Source organism: Lepidochelys kempii, chromosome 6 (genome assembly GCF_965140285.1).
Source record: "Lepidochelys kempii isolate rLepKem1 chromosome 6, rLepKem1.hap1, whole genome shotgun sequence".
Classification (NCBI taxonomy): domain Eukaryota; kingdom Metazoa; phylum Chordata; order Testudines; family Cheloniidae; genus Lepidochelys; species Lepidochelys kempii.
In genome coordinates this window covers 118,312,825-118,328,276 of record NC_136385.1, presented here as the reverse complement: position 1 = coordinate 118,328,276, position 15,452 = coordinate 118,312,825, and the positions used below count along the sequence as shown (strand labels likewise).

The 15,452-nt window shown below is 37.7% G+C and overlaps 1 protein-coding gene across 6 annotated transcripts in view; it reads left to right on the top strand.

Annotated features, from left to right (window-relative positions):
* BRF1 (BRF1 general transcription factor IIIB subunit) overlaps positions 1–15,452 on the top strand; it is a 237,049-nt gene that overhangs the window by 72,321 nt on the left and 149,276 nt on the right. For all 6 annotated transcript variants that reach the window (XR_012159588.2, XM_073349847.2, XM_073349848.1 and 3 more), the window contains exon 4: positions 11,761–11,792. Coding sequence is in view for 5 of the 6 variants with exons in the window: in XM_073349847.2 (XP_073205948.1) it covers positions 11,761–11,792 (32 nt within the window). In the remaining variant the exon portion in view is untranslated. The remainder of the gene's footprint in view (positions 1–11,760; positions 11,793–15,452) is intronic.

Genomic DNA, 15,452 nt, shown 5'->3' with positions numbered 1-15,452 from the left:
TTAAAAACTTGACAAATACTACAGTATTTGCAAGTAGATTAGCTTTATTGTGCTGTTCACCAGCTGATGCCATGCTGCATTATATTGGAATGCTTTGTGTTTTCCGATTGAAGTGCAGTAAATATTGAAAATAATATCAACAGAATAGTGAAGTCTGTGACATGTGTAGAAGAATTGCAACAAATTATTTAATGAAAGCTTTTATATCTTCAGTGGGATGTTTACACACACTCGTAATAAAAAGAGTGGCATTCCATTACTCATTTCGGAATACTTCCTGAAGATGAGTCACTGATAAATGTGGTAGCATCTTAAATTGACACTTCCTGAATCTTTTCAAACACTGAGAACTTTCAGATAGTAAGTCATTGTAGAACAAATAGGAGCAAAATTGAATACAGTCCACTACCAAATAAAGAAATTAAAGTTTGTCATACTGCCTTCTTAGTCAAGCATTTTGGATAATTGGGGGTGAAAACTAGGACTGATTTACTTTAAATGAGAGGTCCAACATACAGTGTGGATTTCTTCCATTTGTGGTGTTGCTCTTGACCCAGCCTTGCATTTTTTCAACAACTGAGCAAAATTCTGTACTGAGTTACATGACATTATAACCACATGGACTATTATCGGGTTTCTTTTTAGTTTCTTTCAGACCTGTGCAGTTGGACACATGGTAATTAAGACACATGGCTTCAAAGGCAAAAGGTACAAAAATAATCCAAATACATAAAAGAAACCGCAACGAAATTACCAAACAAACACTCTCTAAAATATTCCTAACACTTTCTCTATAACACATTGCATATTCATTGTAGTGTGCAAGGTCTTGGAAAAATTTTTGAAGGATAAAGTAGTTAAGGATATTGAAGTCAATGGTAAATGGGACAAAATACAACATGGTTTTACAAAAGGTAGATCGTGCCAAACCAATCTGATCTCCTTCTATGAGAAAGTAACAGATTTTTTTAGACAAAGGAAACGCAGTGGATCTAATTTACCTAGATTTCAGTAGTGCCACATGGGGAATTATTAGTTAAATTGGAAAAGATGGGGATCAATATGAAAATTGAAAGGTGGATAAGGAATTGGTTAAAGGGGAGACGACAACGGGTCCTACTGAAAGGTGAACTGTCAGGCTGGAGGGAGGTTACCAATGGAGTTCCTCAAGGATCAGTTTTGGGACCAATCTTATTTAATCTTTTTATCACTGACCTCTGCACAAAAAGTGGGAGTGTGCTAATAAAGTTTGTGGATGATACAAAGCTGGGAGGTATTGCCAAGTTAGAGAAGGACCGGGATATCATTCAGGAGGATCTGGATGACCGTGTAAACTGGAGTAATAGTAATAGGATGAAATTTAATAGTGAGAAATGTAAGGTTATGCATTTAGGGATTAATAACAAGAATTTTAGTTATAGGCTGGGGACACATCAATTAGAAGTAACAGAGCAGGAGAAGGACCTTGGAGTATTGGTTGATCATAGGATGACTATGAGCCACCAATGTGATATGGCTGTGAAAAAAGCTAATGTGGTCTTGGGATGCATCAGGAGAGGTATTTCCAGTAGGGGTAAGGAGGTTTTAGTACTGTTATACAAGGCACTGGTGAGACCTCACCTGGAATACTGTGTGCAGTTCTGGTCTCCCATGTTTAAGAAGGATGAATTCAAACTGGAACAGGTACAGAGAAGGGCTACTAGGATGATCCGAGGAATGGAAAACTTGTCTTATGAAAGGAGACTCAAGGAGCTTGGCTTGTTTAGCCTAACTAAAAGAAGGTTGAGGGGAGATATGATTGCTCTCTATAATATATCAGAGGGATAAATACCGGAGAGGGAGAGGAATTATTTAAGCTCAGTACCAATGTGGACACAAGAACAAATGGATATAAAGTGCCCACCAGGAAGTTTAGACTTGAAATTAGATGAAGGTTTCTAACCATTAGAGGAGTAAAGTTTTGGAATAGCCTTCCAAGGGAAGCAGTGGGGGCAAAAGATGTATCTGGCTTTAAGATTAAACTCGATAAGTTTATGGAGGAGATAGTATGATGGGATAACATGATTTTGGTAATTAAATATTCATGGTAAATAGGCCTAATGGCCTGTGATGGGATGTTAAATGGGGTGGGATCTGAGTTACCCAGGAAAGAGTTTTCTGTAGTATCTGGCAGGTGAATCTTGCCCATATGCTTAGGGTTCAGCTGATCGCCATATTTGGGGTCGGGAAGGAATTTTCCTCCGGGGCAGATTGGAAGAGGCCCTGGAGGTTTTTCGCCTTCGTCTGTAGCATGGGGCACGGGTCACTTGCTGGAGGATTCTCTGCTCCTTGAAGTCTTTAAACCACGATTTGAGGACTTCAATAGCTCAGACATAGGTGAGAGGTTTTTCGCAGGAGTGGGTGGGTGAAATTCTGTGGCCTGCGTTGTGCAGGAGGTCAGACTAGATGATCATAATGGTCCCTTCTGACCTTAGTATCTATGAATCTGTGATGCTTCAGTATGGTAAAGATCTTAGTAGCACACGTTTGAGAAAACCTTTAACTTCCACTTGTGATTTTTGCCATTTGTGAGTAATGTGAGCATAACAAACTCATGCACCATAATGTATTTCCAATATAGATAATATAACCGTATAAAGTAATAAAAATATTAATATGTATGCCTGTGTGTGTAAAATATATATACACTGTATATATTTTACACTTTATGTATATTTTACACACGCACATGCACAGATCTAAATCTTAATATTTTTATAAGTATATTAACTAATTACTGTACATTTCTGCAAAAAGATAGATGTGGCATTAGACCCTAATTATGTGGTCACCAGGATCAGTGCTTTCACATTCATTTTCTTAATGAACATTAATGTTTTAGAAACAATTGCTAGACATCCTCATTTTTTTCAAAGGGTATTATTACAGGTACAGTACTGCCAGCAAAGTTTTTTGGAAATTTTTCTCATGCTTTCGTCATGTTTGAATTACTTTTGCTACCTCGGTACATCACAATTGGTTTTAGTAGCTGTTGTAAAGTTTTACTCCAAACAGTTGATGACACTGAACACCTTGAATGTATGAAGTTGTGGGGGCTGTGATACTATAGTAAGTGAGGGAATGTCAAAGTGAATTTTCATGCATTAGTGCAGAATATGACTGTTCTTGTATAGAATAAAATTTTATATTTAGTGTAAGCACTTCTGAGATTTTCTAAGCTGTGCAGGAATTTAGCCACACATCCGTGAATTTTGATGAAAGATATGACTAAATCCTTTGGGCTGCTCTGAAAATCTCAACAAGGGTAAAAATGGCATACTGTATTAAGTTATGAGTATTGCTAATATACAGTTTTTAAGCAACCAACTTTTCAGCACCATGCTATTTCCATAAGAAAGAATGGTAAATGGCTGCGGGGATTGGTATTGATATAATGGAGCCTTTAACCTGAACACCTGTTTTGATTATGACAGAAGAGAGTGGTAACTAAAAGTTTGGTTACCTGAATTGAAAGGGTTGATCATTCCAGCTCCTAGTGGAGTGTTGGACACTCTGGTTGGCAGTTTCAGCCTCAACGGAGGTCTCTCAGATTTGATTGAACATGGAGACTGAACTCTTACCCCAAGAGATGGGGTCTTCAGGTCAATTTGAAATATGCTGGTGGAATGTTGTGCCCTTCTACTACCCATCCTCCGGATTAAGGACTTCCTTTTGGCACTTCTTGACAATTACCAAATTCAAATAATTAAAAAGGTGTGTGCTTATATATACATACATGCATTTAAAATAGAGATGCTTGTAACAAAGTGACTGACGGTTTGCATCTTCTCATTGTGCTAGACTCTGGAAATTTATTGATGCAATCATGGTGGGCCTTTTAATACAAGAAACTTCTCAATTTTGAATGTTGTTCTGTCCAACAAAAATCACCACAAAGTCATCAATCTAACAATAACAAAAATGACATAAATTTCTTCAGTGACACTGTCATTTTTGGGAATGAGGCCTCCAGTATGGGAAAATTTCTGGAGTGGTGTATTATTGATTTTAGTAAAGCTTTTAACACAGCCCCACCTGACCATGTCATAAGCAAACTAGGAAAATGTGGTCTAGATGGAACTACTGTAAAGTGGCTGCACAGCTGGTTGAAAAAGAGTAGTTATCAATAGTTTTCTGTCAAGATGAGAGGATGTATTTAATGGGATCCTGCAGGGGTCTGTCCTGAGTCTGCTGCTAGTCAATATTTTCTTTAATGACTTGGATAGTGGAGTGCAGAGTATGTTTATAAAATTTGCAGATGATACCAAGCTGGGAGGGGTTGCAAGCACTTCGGAGGACAGGATTAGAATTCAAATGACCTTGACAAATTAGAAAAATGGTCTGGAATAAACAAGATGAAATTCAGTCAAACAAGTGCAAAGTACTACACTTAGGAAGGAAAAATCAAATGCACAATTACAAAATAGGGAATACCTGGCTATGTAGTAGTACTGCTGAAAAGGGTCTGGGGTTATAATGGGTCACAAACTGAATATGAGCTAACAATGAGATGCAGTTGTGAAAAAGGCTAATCCACCCCAGAATGATATTTCAACTTGGGGGATAATTGGGACTTTGGGGCAAGGGGGAACCGCCCCCCAGCACTCACCAGCAGCACGGGCTGGGACTGGGTTGCTCCACTTCCTGCTGCCCGGTGAGTGCAAGGCGAGCCCGACCCCTGCTGCAGTCTCCCGGGGTTGAGCTCAGGGGAAGGAGTGGAGTGGAGTGGAGTGGAGTGGGGGTGGGGGCTTTGGGGAAGGGGTGGAGCAGGGGCAGTTTTCCTAGCTGGCTCAGCTGGCCGGGGGATCAGGCTGGCTGCTGGAGCAGCACGCAGCTGCGTAGGGCACCAGGAAATTTGGGGCAATTTGGTGCCCCAAATTTGCTGGTGCCCTACGCAAATGTGTAGTTTGTGTATGGGTAAGGATGGCCCTGCATGTTTTCAGCAACCACCTCTCCCCACCCTCCTCTCTGCTTTCCATTTCCAGACATCTTTCCAGCACTTCCTGTTAGATGTCCCACTGCCGTCCCAAAATAATTGACCTCCAAACCCAAGCTTTTTACCTTTCCTCCTCATCTTTCTTCTCTACCACTGTTGACAGCTCCCTCATCCTTCCTTTTCACAGGCTCTCAACTTTTGTGTAATCTTTGGGTACAGGGAGAAAGGGATCTTCCCCTTTTCTTTTCCTCTTTCTCCTCCAATCTATCTAGAACTCTGCTGCTATAATGCTGTTCTCCGTCTGGCTCTTCACATGTCTTTCTCACCCCTTTCTTGAATATCTTCATTAATTTCTTGTCCTTTGCCCATTATTAGCAAATTTGTTATCCTCGCCTTGAACACTGCATAATTGTATCCCTGCTTACAAGTTTGAACTCCCTTCCTTCTCTCCCCTCACTCTTCTCCCAGTCTTCATGCTGTATTGCTTTTTTTGTCTCCTGCATCCTTGGCTTCACTCCTTCTATACTTCTGCTCCCTGTGAGTGGAACAATGTCTCACTTCTTGTCTGCCAACCCCTCTTTTATATTCCTCCTTAAACCTGACCTTCTGGGAATAATTCCTTGTTTTTCTCACCATTTATTTTTCCTCTTTCCCTTCCTTGAACTGCAGCCTCTTGTTTTGGTTGGACTTTCTCATCTGTGGTAAATACAAGCTTTTTGGGACAGGGAATATATTTTGTTTTGTAAACAGTAGTATGAATTGACTGTGCTATTATAAATAATCTGTACTATTATGATAGTAGGAGTAAGGCCTTCTAGATTTTGTTCTGTTGAGGTCTTCCTCTCTAAGGGTAATGTTTTCAAAGTACCTAATCATTGAAAGCAAACTGGACTAGGGTCCTTTGAAAATTTTACCCTAAATGATGAATGAATGTGAAGATGTTTAAGAAAAGCTTACAGCATTAACTTTGTAAAGTCTGAATTTTAGTATGTTTTGTGTATTTCCATCACATACATTTGGGTGGCTGGTGTATTAATGTAGACTGGAAATTTGTCTCCTTTTTAATAGGCCTAATTAAATGCTTGTATAATTTTGAATTAACTCTACTAATTAAATGTTAATTACTGAAACAAAGGATGCAGTGTTGTGAACAGGATCACCATCAGAAGACCTGCCAGATTGTTAGGGATGTTGTTCAGGAAATGTGTTTCCTGCCTTATCTTTCTTATGTTCCTTATATATTTAGGAAAAAATGCTGGCAGCAAATCTGTTGAGATCAGTGGAATTACTTCAGCTAAATGGTTAACCTAGACAGGAGTTGTGTAATGGTGCTTTTCCGCCTTTAATAGTTAAGTATTTCAGCATATAACATATGAAATAAAGGATTATTTCTAAAAAACATTAGGTTCTGTTTTTCATGTACATTTGCCTACACAGACATAAAGTTAGGGTTTTGTGCAAATGACATTCATGTTCACAAGTTGAGTAGTTAGACATCAAGTTGATTTGCATGCTCAAGGACAACAGCTGTGTGCAGACTTACTTTTTTGCATATGGAAAATTGCAAATGTGAAGGCTGTATTCGAAAACTTTCCTCCTAGAATTTCAGGGTCAGGACTAATCTTTTTGCTAAGATTTTATTTTCCAAAATATACTTGTGTGGATTAAGTTGTATTTTTGTAATCCTGCAATTTAGTGTACGGGGGAGGAGGGAATGTGTATTTTTTGACAATTGCTGTCAATGAATTTTAACTAAAAGCTAATTAAAATTTGACAGTTTATAAAACACCAAATCATAAATCATAACCAGAAATTCACCAGTTACACTAAAATACTGGAAGGCAGTATTATCTAGTAGGTAGCTTACTGAACTGGAAGCTGAGGGATCTGGGTTTTAGTTCCAACTCTGCTCCTAAATTGCTGTATTACATGGGGCATGTTACTTCACCTCTCTGAGCATCTTTCTCCCCTCCCAGCCTTTGTCTATCATGCCTGTTCAGACTGGAAACTTTTAAAGGTAGGGACTGTCTCTACACACTGCCTATCACAATGCCTCTTGGCACTAACTTTTAAATAATACTCTTCTATGTTGATTGAAAATTGGGGGGAAAATTAGTTTAGTTTTCATCAATTTTTCTGTTCATTTATTGCATTTCATCCAGTTTTTCTAGTCAGTGTAACTTTTTTTCTTTTGCATTAACACAATTCTGAAGTGTTTCATGCAAAGCTGATTTCATATTTACTGTTTGTGCTATTGGTGTTTGTTTAAAAAAAAAAAAATTCCCCATCCTCCATCTTTTCAAAGAACCTAAGATAGTCCGTCACTACCTGCCATTTATTGACATGTTCTCAATGAGTGAATTGTAACCATGCATCCTTTGGAGTGAGTCCCTTTTCTAAGGGTATGCCTTTCTTTCAGTAAGATACATTGCAATCTCGACTGAAGGATCTGATACTAAAAAATACAGTACTGTGTAAAAAAAGAAAAAAAGAAAAATGCCAATAAAAAAGATTAAAATCTTAATGTTTTGAGAGAAACTTACAAAATCCAGAAAATTCAAATAACAAACTGCTGACTCTGTTCTTACCATCATATACGGTTCCTAATTTTTCACGTTGTTTAAGCACTAAGGGCAATGTGCTGCAAAAGACTTTAGATACAATAGCATGAGATAATTTACATGAAAGTTTCCTGGCTTTTGTAGATTTAATCAGACCATTTAACTAGGATGTGTGTGTGTGTGTGTGTGTACACTGCATTATGTTTAGTGGTTCTTCCTTTAAATAGATTTTGTGTGATCAATCTTGAATGTGTGTCTATAAATAACTTTGCCAAATAGCAATCTTGCTTCCTGGTAAAAGCTAACATTGAATGTTCCCTGTATGGTGTTGTCACCCTTACTTCTGCGCTGCCGCCTGCAGAGCTGGGCCCTCAGTCAGCAGCCGCCGCTCTCCGGCACCCAGCACTGAAGGCAGCAGCGCAGAAGTAAGGATGGCATAGTATGGCATTACCACCCTTACTTCTGCGCTGCTGCTGGCGGGGCGCTGCCTTCAGAGCTGGGCACCCACTCAATAGCCCCTGCTGTCCGGCTGCCCAGCTCTGAAGGAAGCGCAGAAGTAAGGATGGCAATACCACAATCCCCTCTAAAATAACCTTGCAACCCCCCCTTTTACCACTTTTGGGTCAGGACCCCCAATTTGGGAAAGGTTGCTCTTCCCTGTGAAATTGGTATAGCATAGGGTAAAAGCAGACAAAAGACTAGATTTCGTGGGGGAACCCCAGATTTCACGGTCCGTGACGCGTTTTTCATGGCTGGGACATTGGTAAGGCCCTAGTTATCTTCTATTTTATGAGTATCTCTGATGTTAACAGCTTTCTTTCCTATTGAGAACTTTTTCATGTGCTAGCTTTGTACTTACATGAAAGTGCTATTGTTTTCTGTCATCTTTAACGATGCAAACATTTATATTGTTTATTAAAAATGTTTTTTTCAGTTGTATTTCACATTGTCCCAAATTTTTCCACCCTCTAAAAATGAGCTTAAAAACATGTTTTTTACATCTACTTCCTGTTGATAATTGCTCTCACCATATGCATAACATAGGCCAACCCATTGGAACTGAATGACTCAAATATCCCATTCTCCCTCCCTTCATTGTGGCAAACACACATCTAATCACTGAGAGATTGCTGCAGGCTAACTTATATGAGATCCAGAAACTCCACTTTTTTACTGTGATCTCTTCTTAAATTTCAGTGGACACTTAAACCAACTTCACTTGCACCAACTTCACCAAGGAGCAAAGTGGTTAAAACAGCTGTATTATTGTGCTAAATTGCATCACCGGTACCTGAACTCTAGTGAAAGTAAATTTCTCAACATACATCAAGTATTCTAAATGTATGCAGTGTGTTAAATATTTTTCTCTAGTAATTGAAAAGTTGTTTTTTAAAGTAATGAAACTTGTGATTAATTGTTTTTTATTTTACATTTCAAAATAAAATCTCTTAAGAGTAAGTTATAAGTAGATATATTAATTGAGGGGGAGAGGCAGCCTAGGTGGTTTAGTATATTTGTACACTAGCCTTTTATCTTTAAATTATCAAGAATGACTAGTAATTTTAAGTTCTTCAATTTTGGGTGTATTCAACTTCTGAGGCACCCTAAAGGGACTGGTTTTCAGAGGATGACTGCTCAGCACTTTGACAACTAGCCCCTCTAAGGTGTGTCAAATTGGGCACCCAGTAATTGAGGCACTCAAAATCATGTCACTTTTGAAAGCTTCGATCTGAAATATTTGTGTCCCAAATCAAGTTTTGGAGTGTCTTCCCACTTGCTGTTTGCAAACAAAATCACCATACAATTTGGATTGACAGGCAGCTTCCACTCAGGAAGGCTACTTGGCAGCAAAAGTTTTAAAAACCAGCTGTGTCTACTGAGTTGGGGTGGGCTGGGCAAAGAAAGAGTAAAATGCTAGTCTGGCTGTGTTTGAAGAGTTGTCAGTGGTTATGGCTCCTCTGCACTTCCATTTTTCAAGTTTTTTTTATACTTCTCCTTTTTTTGATTGATGGAGGATAGGTCCATCAGTGGCTATTGGCTAGGATGGTCAGGGATGGTGTCCCTAGCCTCTCTCTGTTTGCCAGAAGCTAGGAATGAGCGACAGGAGATGGATCATTTGATGATTACCTGTTCTGTTCATTCTCTCTGGGGCATCTGGCATTGGCCACTGTCGGAAGACAGGATATTGGGCTTCATGGACCTCTGGTCTGACCCAATATGGCCATTCTTATGTTCGTCTTGCTTACACCAGTCCAATTGTGATCATTTCAGTAGTGCTTTGCTTGGACTTCTGTCTTTCACTAAAAAGGTCTAATTTTTTGCAGGTTGTCTTTTCTGTCAGCAGTCTCTTAGCTAATTTGAATTTTGCTGACTTCTAATTGTATATGAGCTATATGATCGTAGCTAATTGAATGCCCAGGCATACTATTCTCCCACATTATTGAAGCTTCGCTTGTGCTAAGACAATAAGATGTGTAGAATTTTAGATTGAATTTGTCAAATGCATGCAGAACAAATTTGGAATGTTGAATCTGTATAGTTTTAATATAAGATAGAGATAGAAATGCTGAGTGTAAGTGGTACAAATGTTTATGCATAAACCGATAGTTACCAGAATTCTTCCCCCCCCCCCCCCCCCAGCAAAAGAAAGCTGTTATATAGAAAAATGTCTGTACTGAAGAAGAGCTTTGTGTAAGCTCAGAAGCTTGTCTTTCTCACCCACAGAAGTTGGCCAATAAAAGATACTACCTCACTCACCATGTGTCTCTAACATTCCATATTAGTTTAATATACTTTATAAAAACAGGCTAAAACCTATATTACTACAATGTACTGAACTATAGTGTACTTACTGTTGTTTTTACCATATTCATTGATTTGTTATGCGTGTTGCTTTTTCTCTTAAATTGTTTGTTTACTCTAAAAAAGAACATTTTTACTGTAGTTAAACTAAAACCAGCTCGCTAAGAACATATTTAGTCTGTTATTCAGTTAAGAGAGATGTAATTAAGGAAAAAACAGCCTTGATAAAAGCATCAAAGTCTAGAAGTTTTTAAAGCTGACACAACATTTGGCACTTGTTAGGATGAAATAGCCTAAAATTATCAAATTAAAGTTCTTAAAATATTTGTATAAAGAAACTTTTTTATTAAATAGACTTTTTGGTAGACTTGTGGTTATTGTTTTGGTGGTTGTGAATAGTGTTTTATCTTTGTTTTTACCCCTACTATTTCTTTCCTTTTATTTAAGTACTGTAAGAGTAGAAAACATTTGTAAATTTACTCAACAGTTTCAGTAAAATCTTCAGTAAATTCTCTCTAGTAGCTTTCTGTTTTGTTCTGAATGTGTTTTTTCTTAAATAAATTGCAATAATTAAGTTGCTGCAGTCATTCTTAATACTATTAGTATTTTCAAACTAACATTTTGGGCCCAAACTCCCTTCCACTGTATGGTGTGAGGATGAAAGGAATGAAAATTCTGATATACTGACCCTAAACTGTTAGAGAGAGAAGAGTGGAGTCAACATGACATTCTCTTCCTGCACCCATATTCCTTTCCCATGGAAGACTCTCAGTCCTTCTGGCATGAAGCAGACTGAGTGAGTGGATATACATTCTAGCAAAATTAATTTGGTTCCTGTTACATATTTTGTATCTTGCTCAGAGATGAAGAGGCAGGGTCTGTATAGTCAAGGAGCTGATGGCAGCATGGCTCTTAAATGAGCTCTGCCTATGGGGGAGGTCTCATACAACAACATAGAGGGGCTGCCCATCTGTGTAGATGCCCTGAAATTAGCAGTTTCCTAGTCCTTTCCCACGGATTTTTCTGCACAATGAGAGATCAGGTCCTAAATTGGCACAGAAAAAAGTGACAGATTAGATTTTGAAAATGAAGTCTCTATTTTGTGCCATTTGATGATTTCCAGAATACAATATACAGTATATGTAGTCTTAGCTCATTACTCAAGGCATTCCTTGTCTTTTTAGAGACACTTCTCGTACATATAAACCTTGTTTGTAATGGCACCTTGTGTCCCATAGTGAGGGTAGGCAGAGCTTACTCAGGAGCTGAAACCAATGTGATTCTTTAGCAGGGATGCTGGATCAGACTACTTAATCCATATTCCTGCACTGCCACATGTAAATGATTTTATTTCTCCTTTTAAAAGTTGCTAATCAAATTATCAAATTTTACATGCATTTATATTCCTTGACTTTTTCACAGACATGTTACTTGACCTCAGTGACCTTCTTCAGGTATTGTATCTGTTGTTGTTTAATCTTTTGTTTCAAATATTAAACCTTAAAAATGAATACAAGCGAAGAACTACTAATGTGTGGTATTTGGGAAACCTTAATGATCTATTTCTTTAAAGATTCTGGGCAGGGAAATCATAGGGCTTATAAATCAGAGTAATTATTCAGTGAAATTAAAAATCAAGTGCTTGGGTTTTTTTAACCTGACAAATAACACATCAGCAGTTTAGTATAATCTTTCCCCAGTGATCACAAAGTCACTGTAGTGGCACAAGGTCAGATTTCACACATTTTTAAAACAGCTGGTAAGACCGAAATAATTTTTAAGTATAAATGGATCTGTAAAATACTGTGATATTTTTGTAAAATCTATTTTGAGTTGTGTGTACTTAAAGCCCTTGTGGATATAGAGCTCTAAATGAGTGTGTGTGTGTAATGTACACATTCTGTGTCTCCATATCATAAACATCTATTTTACATACAGTACAAGTAGGATGGTATAGGTTATTTTTGTCCTTGCAGCTGTCTTTGTAAATGGCATCCCTCTGAAGGTTATTTATTACACAAAGGAATCTGATGGAATTACAATAATCTAATGCATCTTTAATTCTTAAAATAATGAACATTCTTCTAATCTGCTACAAACTTTGAATGGGTTAAGTGTGCTTAATTATAATGAGAGAGAGAGAGAGCGCATGTGCACACGTGCGCTGTGGGGAGGAGGAGTGGGAGGTTTATTTCATTTCAAACCTAGAGATCTAGTGATTTCTTACATAGATTACTACTAAATAGAAAGAGAAGTAAGACGATGAAACATGGAACAAATGTAATCAGAGGTATTGTATCTTCAAAAGATGCCGCAAATACAACAGGGTTGGCTTTCTAACGGCAGTAGAGCAGATTTGTTTCCAGATTTTTTTCTATGTAATCTAATGAGAAAAAGGAGGAAGAAGGGACATTTGAGGACTTCAAGCCATTCGTTGGGGAAACTGAAGCAATGTAGGGTTGGGGATAAAAGTCATTTTGGGAAGATGATGTAGTAGCTAGTACCTTAAACTTGTAATTACAACAGAATGTATTTATAGCAGTAGGAATATACTGCCAGCCACCAGGATGGTGATGGTGATTGTGAAATGTTCAGGGAGATTAGAGAGGCTATGAAAATAGAAAACTCAGTAATAATGGGGGGTTTCAACTATCATTGTATTGACTAAGTGTATATGTCACCTCAGGATGAGAAGCAGAGTTAAAGTTTCAACACATCATAAATGACTGCTTCTTGGAGCAGCTAGTCCTGGGACCCACAAGGGGAGAGGCAATTCTTGATTTAGTCCTAAATGGTACACAAGATGTGGTCCAAGATGTGAGTGTAACTGAATTGCTCGGTTATAACGACCATGCTATAAATAAATGTATCATCCTTGTGTGTGTGTGTGTGTGTGTGGGGGGGGGGATACCAAAATAGCCCACCACAGTGGCATTTAACTAAAGAAATGGGAACCACACAAAAATGAGGAAGCTAGTTAAACAAAAATGAAAAGCTACAGTCACAAAATTGAAACGCCTGCAAGTTGCATGGAAATGTCTAAAACACACCACTATAGAGGCTCAATTTAAATGTATACCCCAAATTAAAAAACGTAGGAAGGGAACCAAAAAAGTGCCACTATGGCTAAAAAACAAAGTAAAAAAAGCAGGTAGAGGCAAAAAGGTATCCTTAAATTGGAAGTTAAATCCTATGGAGAAAAATAGAAAATCTGGCAAGTCAAGTGTAGAATTACAGGCCAAAAAATAATCTGAAGAGCAACTAGCCAAAGACTCAAAAGCTAACAGCAAAAAATTTAAGTACATCAGAAGCAGGAAGCCTGCAAAACAAGCAGTGGGGCCATTGGATGATCATGGTGGAAAGGGAGCACTCAAGGATGGTAAGGCCATTGCGGAGAAGCTAAATAAATTCTATGCATCAGTCTTCAGTACAGAGGATGTGAGGGAGGTTCCCACATCTGAGCCATTCTTTTTAGAAGACAAATCTGAGGAACTGTCCCAGATTGAGATGTCAATAAAGGAGGTTTTGAAACCCTATTTAACATATCAATTTAAGTCATCAGGACCAGATGGTATTCACCCAAGAGTTCTGAAGGAATTCAAATATGAAATTGCAGAACTACTAACTGTGGTATGTAACCTATCACTTAAATCAGGTTCCGTACCAGATGACTGAAGGAAAGCTAACATGACACACATTTTTTAAAAGGCTCAAGGAGCGATCCTGGCAATTACAGGCCATTAAGTCAGTACCAGTTAAATTGGTTGAAACTATAGTAAAGAACAGAATTATCAGTCATATAGATGAACACGATTTGTTGGGGAAGAATCAACATGGCTTTCGTAAAGGGAAATCATAACTCCTCAATCTGTTAGAATTCTTTGAGGGGACCAACAAACGTGTACTTGGACTTTCAAAAAGCCTTTGACAAGGTCCCTCACCAAAGGCTCTTAAGTAAGCAGTCATGGGACAAGAGGGAAGGTCCTCTCATGGATCAGTAACTAGTTAAAAGTAGGGCTGTCAATCGCAGGTACTGCTTGCGATTAATGCAAAACATATTAACTAGATTTTAAAAAAAGTTACAATTAATTGCAGTTTTAGTACGGTTAATAATAGAATACCAGTTGAAATGTATTATAAATATATTTTGATGTTTTTCTACATTTTAATGTATATTGATTTCAATTACAACACAGATTGCAAAGTGTACAGAGCTCACTTTATATTATTTTTATTACAAATATTTGCACTGTAAAAAGATAAACAAAAGTAATACTTTTCAATTTAAGACAAACAAGTTTTCATTTATGAGTAATAATGCTGCCTGCTTCTTACTTAAGTCACCGGAAACTGTCGTAGCCGGCATTGCAAGGTATTTGTGCCAGATATGCTAAACATTTGTATGCCCCATCATGCTTCAACTTATAGGCACTAAATTTTTACATTGTCTTGTTTATGAGTGTAGTTAAAAAAACTTCTACATTTGTAAGTTGCACTTTCATGATAAAGATATTGCACTACAGTACCGTGCTACATACTACAGTATGAGGTGAATTGAAAAATACTATTTCTTTTTTCTTTTTACAGCATAAATATTTATAATAAAAAATAATGTAAGGTGAGCGCTGTACACTTTGTATTCTGTGTTGTAATTGAAATCAATATATTTGAAAATGTAGAAAGAGATCCAAAAATATTTGATACATTTCAATTGGTATTCTATTATTAACAATGTGAATAAAACTGAGTAATCACAACTTTTTTTTAATCTCATGATTAATTGCAATTACTTTTTAAATCATTTGGCAGCCCTAGTTAAAAGACAGGAAACCAAAGGGTAGGAAACCAAACTGGTCCTTTTTCTGAATGCAGAGAGGTAAATTGTGGTGTCCCCCAGGGATATATAGTGAGACCAGTGCTATTCAACATATTCATAAATGATCTGGAAAAAGGGGTAAACAGTGAGGTGGCAAAGTTTGCAGATGATACAAAATTACTCAAGATAGTTTAAGTCCAAAGCTGACTGTGAACAGTTAGCAAAACGGGGTGATTGGGCAACAAAATGGCAGATAAAATTCAATGCTGATAAATGCAAAGTAATGCACATTGGAAAT